Raw genomic sequence first — 11,505 nt, 5'->3', positions numbered from 1 at the left:
ATCAGGTTGGCTGGCTCAATCCCGAAAACTTGAGCTTGGGGTCAAGGTCTTCTCCTGCTAACTTTCTTTCTCTAACATTTCTTTCTCAGATAATCTAAAGTTTGTTTTATTTAACTCCCTGGATCACTGAGGAAGAACTTTCTCCAAATATTCCTGAACTCCTGATTTAAAGACTGCTCTATCCTCCCAGAATTAGCATTCCATTAGAAGGTAGGAGGGGTCATATCAGGAGAGGCTGGTAGCCAGAGAGGGGACTCTGGCAAGGCTGGGGATCAGGGAAGAGGCAAGAAGAGGGGTTGGCATTGGCATTGGTGACATTCTAGAAAGGTTGTTGAGCAATTTACAAGCAAACCTTCTGAAGGGTTATTGCAAGGTTTACCTGTGTTAAATAAATGTGATATGCTCAAAATAGTGTGCTGGGCACATAGTAAGGAGTGTAAAAACATTGTCTATTGTTTTATTTTTATTATTATCATTATTATTACAAGTATTATGCTCTGAATCTAGTAAAGTAATTGCACATAGTAGGTATTCAATAAATATTTGTTGAATGAACAGAAAAATGAATGAATAGCCCCTCTGAAAAATAGTTGTTTAACAATGAATGAAAGGCAAAGTGGTGGCTTTGGTAATGGTCAAAGTTTTACAGAATAAATGGGAGAGCCCTGTAAACCCTGACATCCTGGTAATATTACATCATTATTGCGAACTGGCAGTCCAGATTTTTCATTGCAATTCTTTTTATGACAAAACTCTTGGAAATTAGAGGGGCTATGGAAAATGTGATTATGGGATAAGTATTTATCATTAGTGTGGCCTTTGCCAATTTCTGAGCCTGAATGAGTTTTTGTTTGAGCCAAACAGTTAAAAATTGTTCTATTTCTGAAGTTTCCCAAGTGAACAGAATGCTTCTAGAATTAGAAAAGAAATGTTGCCTATTTATTCCTTAGATTTACTGCTAAATATATGCACAGATTAGTGTTCACTGGGCCACACTGTCTGCTTTTATACTGAAGAGGATGTAGATCCAAGTCTTCTCTGAGTGTATTTGCAGGGATCACCATGCCCTATCCTGAGTCGTTGTTCAACTGACCCAGGGCCTCTTCCATTGCAGCGCAGGTAGAGAGTGCATGGGGGAGAAGCAGGCAAGCTAGAGAATTACTAACTTCAGAAATTCTCACTTCAGGAAGTCTGCAAGCTGCATGCAAATGTCCCTGGGTCCTCTTAGTGAAGACCCCATATGTCCGAGCTGAAACAGGGTTTAGATCAGTACAATCTACCAGCCCTAGCAAGCTCATATCCTGGAGGCTATAAAGTAGGGGTCCCTAAGCCCTCTTAAGAACTGGGCCACACTGCAGGAGGTGAGCGGTGGGTGGGAGAGCGAGCGAAGCATCCCCTGCCGATCCCCTTCGCTCGCATTACGGCTTGAACCATCCCTCCTTCCCCCGCCCCACCAGTGGAAAAATTGTCTTCCACGAAACCGGGCCCTGGTGCCAAAGAAGTTGGGGACTGCTGCGATAGAGGACTACCAGGCAGTTAAGGCCAGCAAATCCCACAGCAAGAGTGTGGGTTTACATAAAGAAAATCATGCTCTCACCCTAATGCTTTCCATATTGAGATCACCACAAATGGGCTCTGGTTTTAGTCTGACAGGCCTGAAACTGGACTTGTCCAGGGTACCCAGGACCAAATATGTAGTTAGTGCTCAGTAAATATTAGGAATTAATATTCTTATTCTCTCTCACTTGGTAGCCCTGTTGCCAAGATTTGCGAGTTCTCTCACTGTAGCTGCCCAAGTACTGCAGTTCCCGAGTTTCTTTCATGTGCATCATCCCTGTGCTCAAGGCAAGAAGCAAAGGCACTGTTAACATTTGGAAAGGAAAGGTAAGCAAGTTTGCTAAGTGTTATTTCCTGCAATAGCATTCATTCTCTTGGCCTAGATAGGGAGGAATGTTTGAGGTATACACACATACATGCAAAGGAGCATCTCTTACATGAATGGGAACAAACACGTCTTTGGCTTCTGAGATGCCTGCCTAGAATGGGGAGGTTAATACAGGTTCATGACACATACATACAATGTCTAAGGCTTATTTGAAATACGTCTTTTTCATTTTACCCTAAGAACACATAAGGTGTCCCTTCTTAAAGGAGGGTCTTCAATGAGCTACCCATGGCCAGACAGCATGGTTATAATGGCACGCACTTGGGCTCACTATTATAGTAAGTCCTCTTCATACAATGGCATATCAAATCCTCACAAGAACCCTGCAAACTATGTGTCATGATTCCCACTGTACAGAGGAGGAAACGGAGGCTCTGAGAGGTTAAACGATTTGCTTAGTTTCTGCAGCTAATAAATTGCAGTCATGATGTGAATCCGAATTCTGCCTCTACTTCCCATGCTCCTAAGAGCAAAAGGAGAGGGAGAGATGGAGAGCAAAGGAGGAAACAGGAGAGAAAGAGCTTTGCTAAGGCAAGGGGGAGGGAAAACCAGGGCAGGAGAAAACAGACACTTGAAGGGTAGGCAAAAATGTACCTCAGAGCGAGCGAACCCACTAGATTTTCTGCTCTTTATAATTTAATCTGTAGTCGAATCATGTGGAAAATGTTAGTGGTTGACTCAGTGGGACTGCCAGCAAAGCATACATTTTGAAAGTTGAGCGGAGTGCCTGCATTTAGAGTCGGGCAAAGATCAAAGCAAGAAAAGACATTCAGGAAACACATTTCCTTAACTCCTGCAGGAGGAAACTTTTCACAACTGGAAAATGCAAGCCATTACTGCCAATCCCAAAGCATGGAGGCTCTCCCTCATTAATCATAGTTGTCAGGTTCTGCTCTGTAAACAGCAAGCTATTGACACACAAAATGTCTTCTGTTTTTCGTGGAAAGGCAAAAATGAGACATGGTGAAATGTACAAGCCATACGAGTAAACACTGTGAGAGTCAAAATAGGATGCTCTGTGCCCTTATCGAGTACGAGGCAATGACAAATTCTGAAGTCATTTGAAAGCCTCAGAAGAAAAGTTATGTATTTAGATATAGCTTATCCATCTTAAAACTCCTGTGAAGAAAAATGCAGAATAAATAGAGATGCAGTGGTGATGCCTGAGATCATTAGTAAAGGGGAGATGTCTAAACTTTAGTGAGATCACAGTTATCTTTGTGTAATAGGCAGTCATGTGAGTCATGCCTGTGGTTTGAATGCAAATCTCCACCTTTAAAGGTCTGTCCATTCCAGCCTAAAAATTAGGGTAGACAGGGCTTGGGCTGGTGGGCCAGAGTTGGAGCTTTGAGTGGGAGGGGTCAGCTGGGGTCCATATATTGCCTGAGGTAGTCATTCATACATATCCAGCCACTTTTTGGTAGGGGAAGGTGGTCAAGAATCTGAGGGAGCCAATGCTAGAGTCACATCCAAAAGGGGAGGAAGAGAAGTGGAACCAAGAGTTGGGAAATTGGATCAATGCAGAAGAAGGTTGGGAATAATGACACACACTCTTCTGTGGCAAAAGCAATAATGAGACATATTGGTAGAGGATCAAGGCCAGTTCCTGCTGTCTCCCCCATTAGCACCTTAGCCCAAGCCTTCGTCATCTCTCATCAGCATGACCTTGTAGCCACCTATCCAAGTGGCTTTCCTGCTTTCACTCTTGCTGCCCCACATATAATCTCCTCCCAACCTGGTCTTTTTAGTGTAAATCAGATCATACTACTCCTCACCTTAGATCTCCAAGTGCATTGAAATTTGAATAATATCCAAAAGGAAATTAGATCATTGAAATTTGAATAATACCCAAATATTATCCAATATTACATATATTATATTAATTAATATCTAAATAGATGCTCTCCTTAGACTTCAAGTGCATTGAAATTAGAATAATATCCAAATTTCTTATGATAACCATCTAGTTCCTATACTACCTAGTCTCAGTTCTCCTCTCTGACCCCAAGCTCTTTCTTTCTCTGATTTACTCTTCTACCAGAGTAACAGAGTAAATGTTCCAGAGTAAAAGTAACAGAGTAAATGTTATGATAGAAAGTGATAATACATGTGAAAGTGATTGGAAAAATGTCATATTTAGCGAGAAACCAGTTGTTCTTAGGCAAAGAATCACAGAGTGACACAGTTATAAGGGGATACTTGGCCCAACGTAAAATCAAGCAGAGAAAAAAGTTCTTTGAGAGAAATTGGGTTTAACTTTTTCGGTTAAGGTAATCATATAAAGAAAATGTTCATTTCACAGGCCACATGTCATAGATCCTGGAATAGGCAGAGAGTTAAGAAATCATGTGTCCAATCTCCTGCTTCCAGAAAGGAAAAGCATCATTAGTGGTTATGAGGGCAATAGAGAAGTCAGATTGCCTGCTTTTGAATCTTGACTCCACTCGTGTTTAGCTGCGAGACCTTAACCTCTTTGTGTCTCAGTGTCATTATACAAAAAGTTCAGAAACTATAACATCTACCTGAAATATGACCCTGTGAGGATTTTATAAGGTAATGTATGGAAAACACTTTGAGCTGTGCCTGTTCAGTAAATATTAGCTATTATTATCTTCATTTTGCAAGCAAAGTGACTGAATTTCAGAACATTGAAGGGACTTCTTCAGAGTTGCATAGCTAACACGTGTTGGGCCAGGATCTGAATCCAGAACTTCCACCTCCTGAAGCATGGTGGATAGATTTAAGCATTTTTAAAAGATTTATGCAATTGAGCATATTTAACACTTAAACTTCACATTGGCTATAAAACAATGCATTATTAAAATATCATTTTTTCTAAAAAAAAATACAATACATAGATATGTGTGTAAAGCACTACAAGAATGCACACTGAAATGCAAATAGTGAGTGTATGGCAGGGAGAGTTTGAGAATATGAATGATTTTGCTTTCTTTATGTTCTGCTGTTTGCCACGTTATTAGAATTCAGCAGGTATGGCTTATATAACTAGAAAAAAAGTTATTTAAAAAGCAAAACAACAACAATAATAACAGCAACAATGAAACTCCTTTATCCCTTGAATATGTGGTTATACAAAATCCTTATTTTATTTACACTGTTTTACATTGTCCAGACAATTCTAGTTTAGACTCTTGCTGGACCTTGTACATACAAATCCACAGTGTGCCAAGCTCAAATCCGTTTATAGGTGTCAGTTTCCCCACATGCCTGAACACAGTTGTCCCTCTGTATCTGAAGTTGATTGGTTCCAGGACCCCCGTAGATATCCAAATTCAGGGATGCTCAAGTCCCTTATAAAAAGTGGCTTAGTATTTGCATATAATATACTCACATCCTCCCATATACTTTAAATCATCTCTATATTACTAATACCTAATATAACATAAATGCTATGTAAATAGTTGCCAGTGCACTATTTTTGCTTTTTGTTTTGCTTCTTGGAACTTTCTGGAATATTTTTTCTTTCTAATATTTTCTATCCGAGGTTGGTTGAATCCAGGGATGCGGAACCCGCAGATACAGAGAGCCGACTGTACTGTTTCTATCCAAGTTACCTCATATGATGGCACTTAAAAAATGTCTGATAGGGCTTCCCTGGTGGCGCAGTGGTTGAGAGTCCGCCTGCCGATGCAGGGGACACGGGTTCATGCCCCGGTCCAGGAAGATCCCACACGCCGCAGAGCGGCTGGGTCTGTGAGCTATGGCCGCTGAGCCTGCGCGTCCGGAGCCTGTGCTCTGCAACGGGAGAGGCCACAACAGTGAGAGGCCCGCGTACCGCAAAAAAAAAAAAAAAAAGAAAAGAAAAGTCTGATAAATAACATATCCTTGGGGATTCTGACTCTGGAAATAGTATTCCTAAGGACCACCCTGATTCCAAAATTACTAACATGATTTGCAGAATCTCATTCTCTATACTGGTGAATGATTGTTATGTATTTCTGTATTCTATTCCTAACCAAGATCTTTATGTCTCCAGTTGTCTTTCCTTTTATATTAAAACATTTATAAACCACATTTACCATTCATATTTCACACCCTAGTATTATTCTTTATTAAGAAGATTTTAATAATCATACTCTGAAAAATGTCCCAAGGAAATTTGACCATACCCTTTAGGGAGATTTCATATCTTTAGTAGTTTTCATGGATGCTTTTATTACTTGTTAAACGGTTTATAATTGAAGTTTCAAGGCTTGTCTAAGAAAGTTTTGTGTCTGTTTCCTTAGCAGAATTGTAAGTGAGAGTTTAAAAGACAATGAATGTATATAAACTGTGGAACAGCCTCTCCGTGCTGCCACGCATAACACACCCACACCTGCCAGCTTCTCCGAGTGTGGCTTTGGCTTTTGCAGAGGCTAATGTGGCCTGGTGTCTTTTATCGGCAGACTATAGATGGACAGATATCTATGGAATTCTTCAAAGTAGGTATAGGGCAGTTTTCACATGGTCAGGTTGAGAGTGTGAGGATACTGCGTGATGCATCACGTGGAGAAAGTATCAGTGAGGAATTCTGTTACCAGTGGAGCCCCTCAGCTTCTGACTGACACCTCTCAGGCATCTGAACTGCTGTAGGCTGTAGGCTGCCTGGCCTAGAAGGGGCAATGTTTGGAGTGGACAGCTGGCAGCTCCACTGGACCCTGACCCTCCACATTCTTCTTTTATTTGATCATATATCCCACTAGATAATCATCAGCTTAAAAAGTGAGAGAATAGTGAAGCAAATAAGACATCACTGTTTTAACCTTGGGAAGATTACCTAGGCTTTCTGGGCCTCAGTTATAAAAATGATGATAATAATAAATACAGTAAAGCAACAACTAACATTTATTGAGGGTTCACTCTGTGTCCGGTACTATTCTAAGCCCTTGGCATATGTTAATTCCTTTTATATAATCCTTTCCTCACACAGTTTGTTGTTAGAATTAAGGGAAATACCCTGGCAAAGTTCTTAGCACGGGCTCTAACCAATAATGCTGAGCTGAGTTCTCAAAAAAGTTGGATATTTTGTTGTTGTTGATAACGATAATAACAATGACAATAATAATAATAATAATAAATGTCTCCTACTCCAAATTAAAAAAAGCCCTAAGAGGCTTTTTAGAACTTTCAGTTAGTTGGTGTCCCAACACTTTGTAATATCTCAGAATTACCCACAACCTAACCTAGTGCCTGACACATATTGAGTGAGTGATCGACAAGTATTTATTAAAGAAAGACTATCCTACATTGAATGTTCTTGTAAGTAGATTTCTCAGGGAAGAAAGTATATAGTTTTCTTCAGATTCTTAAAATATTTCATGGTCTAAAAAATAAAGAACCACTACTTAAAAAAAAGAATTTGTCACTGTGTGAGTAATAAAGTCTTAGTAAGAATAATAAGGAAGCAGAGAGGAAAGACCTGCCTGGGGCTGGCTCCCCGTCATAAGAGGATTTGGAAACTCCTTGTGATACTAGCCTCTGGGTTGATAGTCCAGGATGGCTTGCTCTCCCCACCTGGGAATTCCAGTTTGCCCTCTGGGGCCATTTACATAAGACTCTGTGAGATTACTGGCATTACATTTAGCCTTGAATGGATGATTCAATGTCAGATAATTTCATTCTGGTTTTGTAGGAATCATAGAACGTCAGCACTGGAAAGAACCTCAGACATTATCTATTTTTGGGTTTCCAAATTTGTAGCAGATGTGTCACCACTCGCCTTCCTGCACGCATGGAAGATATCTCTAATTGGGTACAGCAATCTTTACATCTGTGTCATTTAAATCCTTTTTTTTTTTTTTTTTTTGCGGTACGCGGGCCTCTCACTGTCGTGGCCTCTCCCATTGCGGAGCACAGGCTCCGCACGCGCAGGCTCAGCGGCCATGGCTCACGGGTCCAGCCGCTCCGCGGCATGTGGGGTCCTCCCAGACCGGGGCACGAACTCGTGTCCCCTGCATCGGCAGGCGGACTCTCAACCACTGCGCCACCAGGGAAGCCCTTAAATCCTTTTTGATGTACTACTATATGTAGCCATTCCCAACTGATTGAAATTAGCATCAAGAGGAAATCAGTTTTCCATCGTATCATGAGTCTAATATCCTCTTATTACAACTGGGAAGATTAAGGAGATGACATTGAATACGTCTGTGGATTAGATGTGGTCACTGTTAAGTGAGTGATATGAAAGTTTTGAGATAGGAAAGGTTGTGACTACAAACTACAATCATTTAGGTACCAAATATCATCTCCTTTGCCTCTGCTGTTACTTTTTTCCTCATCTTTCATGGAATAAAGATAGAAACCCTCTTAAAAGATCTTTACCTTTTTCCCACACACCAGTCTTCTCCCCATACACTAGAGGCGGCTAAAAGAAATGACAAATGATTATTTGAAGTATTATTCCATATTTTGTTCCTTTTTATTTTAAACAATGAAAGAGTTATGCAAAGCCTCAGGCCTCAAGCCACTCCCTCTCATCTCTCAGCATCTTTGAAAAGAGCAGTGTGGGAAAGTCCCATACTTAAATCTAGGAGACTTGGTGCTGTTAGAACTAACTGAGGATCAGTCATTTTCTGGGCCTCAGTTTCCCCTATTGTCATAGGAGGATATTGGACACTTCGGAGGAATAGAAAACTGGATTCCTCGTGCATGGGAGAGAAAAAGTAGCTCCCTGTTGAATAATAAATTATGAACACTTATTTCCCAGTGTGTGTGTGTGTGTGTGTGTGTGTGTGTGTGTGTGTGTACATATGTATGAAAGGAAAGCATATTTAAGGGAAGGGTGAGGATTGGCTGGGAAAAGGTATGAAATGAAGTGCATTTCCATTTTAAAAATCATTAATGAAATAACATAGACTTGTCTTCAAAGTTATTAAACATCACTGTGATTCTTACAGCTTAGAATGGAGCCTTCCCTCTGCATTCTGAGGGCATATAAGCTCTGAGCCTTGCCGTAAACTTTTCCAATTAATTCTAGGGGAAAACCAGAGAAAATTGGAGTTTTTAGGTAGACCAGCAGAGATCAAGTTTTGGCACAGCCTAGATTTTACTTTTTCCTTTTGAGGATGGTAAGGGTGGCCAGGGAAGGGAGGATTGCCAAATACGTAGCGGTCCCTCTGTCTTCTTTATCATATACTCTAAGTAAACTGGCTTCAATCCCAGCCTTCTCTTCCCTTTTGCACTGGCTCCTCTTTACAGTATGAAAGTTATGAATATAAATTAGAAAATAAGCAGGTATTATATGAGAACATATTTATTGGCTGAATAATAAAACTTAGTTAAGGAGTTATGAGAATTAAAATTCCCTCTACTTGAAGTACAAGTTTTCAATAAGCAAACAGAAGCAAAACCCTTAAATGAGAAAGAATACACTGGTAACCTAAATCACAGGCATTTGGGGGTGTGTCAAGGCAATCTACCTACTTCTTTGTAGTGGACTGCAGTGCTGATGACACAGACACACAATAAGAGACACAGCAAATCAGCATATCACAGGAGTGCATAATCACCACAAACCTTAGACTTCTTGAATGTGACCCCTTTAACTTACACACACCCACAGAGGCACAGCAGACATCTCCCTGCAAAAGGTGATTTGCATATAGTTTCTAGCCAATACTTAAGAAAAAAACAACCCAAAAAACCCAAATCCAAAACCAAAAAGAAAACAACTAAAGACCATGGTTAATAAATAAGAAGGAAAAGGAGAAGAAACCGGCAACTTCCATCCTCTGCCAGGCATGCTGAGCAGCACCTCTGACCTCATCTGAAAAACAGGCGACTTTGACAGCTTTCGGAGCCCAGGAGAGAAGGCTGAAGGCAGAAAGGAGCTGTGGACATGCTCCCTGGATATTTTCACATAATCTTCAGGATGAGGAAGCTTAAACAGTCCCTACTGCATAAACTGTGTCCTTTCAGAGGTGGCTGAAACAGGTGTCTCTGCAGAGATATAAAGCCCTTCTAGGAAAGGCAGGAGACATGGTTTTAAATTCTTCTTTCCAGGTGACAAATCAATAGCAATCACATAAATAGTGTACAAAACTAAAACCACTCAATTCTCACTTCTTTCTTGTTAAGATCACATCAGATCACTCTCCAAGTGCAAATCTGGTTATAAAAAGTAATAAGTATATGGGAAAAAGCCCCGTCTCTGTCCCCCACCTTCCACCACGGGTCTGATGTGATTCTCTCTCCCTGGAAGTTTGCCCTTCCACCTACACTTTAAGATAATCGTTTTTCAGCCGACCTAGCCGGGTCCCGTGGCTCCTGATGGTGAGGGCCAGCAGCTCGTATTTGTCCCTGAGCCCCACGGAGATGTCGAGCGTTTCCTTCAGCAGGGACCTGGTGTGGACCAGCATCCCCAAGAAGTCCTCGTTGAGCCTGCTCTCTTGCCGGCTGTCCTGTTCCTGGCCCTGCTTGAACTTGCTTTCCAGCTCAGTGAGAGACTTGTCCGAGTTGGAGTAGGCATCCCCGATCTGGTGGGACTCCCGCCGCAGATACTTGCCGTAGCTCTGCTCCCCGTCTAGGTCGTAGGAGATGCTCTTACTGATGCCCTCCAGCACGCGTCCCGCGTCCTCCACCTGGCGGCCCAGCACGGTGAATTCCTCCCGCAGGGTGAGGCTGAGCAGACTGCTGGCTGGGCTCCCCTCCCCTTGAGAGCAGCGCCGTTGGTCACTCACCCTGAAGAGCAGCTGGCACTTCTCGGGGTCATCGTTCTCCTCGTAATCCCCGTCGGGCACAAAGTAGTGGTGCAGAGACCCATTGGACATCTCTGGATAGAGAGGGCCATCGAAATAGCCCTGACACAGGTGGCACAGAAAACCCATCCAGAGGAACTTCATGAACACCATCCTGGATATTCAGGATGACGGGGGACCCCTGGAGAAGACTTTTCGCCCAGGCGCGAGGAAGGGGGTCCCCTAGGGAGTCAGCGCCTCCCTGAGACGGCGTCAGCCTCAGTCCCAGTAGCCTCGCTGCACCCTGGCACCCCCTCCCCAACTGGCTTCATGTGGCTGCGGCACCAGAGCCTGGGTAGCAGCCGCCGCAGCCCGCAGCCAAGGATGCACCCTCGCTCTGAGCCCCTGCGCTCGCTCGGGTGGCTGGAACTCAGCCGGCTCCTTCCCGGCGGGATCCCGGCACGGGTAGGGAACCCCTGCTGCAGCTCTCTGGCTGGACGCTGGCTGGCTCCGTTGCCCTACTCTGGCTCTCTGAGTTACCCCTCGCTCCTTGGGAAATGGAGCCTGTAGCTGGAGAGAAAGGTTCTTGCCCTCTGATACTATTTCAACTCCTGGACTGGGTGGGAATGCGGAGCTTTTCCTTTGGCTAATGATATCCTGAGGATCTCTTTGCTCTCAAATTACAGCTGGTTTCGTCACTTGGAAGCCAGGGAACAAGTTTGGAAAGAAACCTCTCGCCAGGTCTGTGCTATTAAAGGTACAGGGTCTCTTTTTGAGGATTGGTAAGGAGACCCCGGAAAATAGAATTTAGCTTGAAGGAGAAAATGGGAAGAGGATAAATAGAATTCCCATAACAGACAGACTGTTTTGCTATTAACGAATCGG

General features: G+C 42.7%; 1 protein-coding gene across 1 annotated transcript; it reads right to left on the bottom strand.

Moving 5' to 3' along the window:
* Positions 1-9,181: 9,181 nt before the first annotated feature.
* Positions 9,182-11,242, bottom strand: FIBIN (fin bud initiation factor homolog). Its single transcript, XM_032642051.1, has one exon. It carries the CDS (start codon positions 10,792-10,794, stop codon positions 10,159-10,161), a length of 636 nt encoding a protein of 211 aa, XP_032497942.1. The 5' UTR covers positions 10,795-11,242; the 3' UTR covers positions 9,182-10,158.
* Positions 11,243-11,505: the final 263 nt, after the last annotated feature.

The sequence above is a fragment of the Phocoena sinus genome, chromosome 8, assembly GCF_008692025.1.
Source record: "Phocoena sinus isolate mPhoSin1 chromosome 8, mPhoSin1.pri, whole genome shotgun sequence".
NCBI classification, from domain to species: domain Eukaryota; kingdom Metazoa; phylum Chordata; class Mammalia; order Artiodactyla; family Phocoenidae; genus Phocoena; species Phocoena sinus.
The sequence above is the reverse complement of the archived record's forward strand: the minus strand, read 5'-3'. Positions and strand labels throughout refer to the sequence as shown.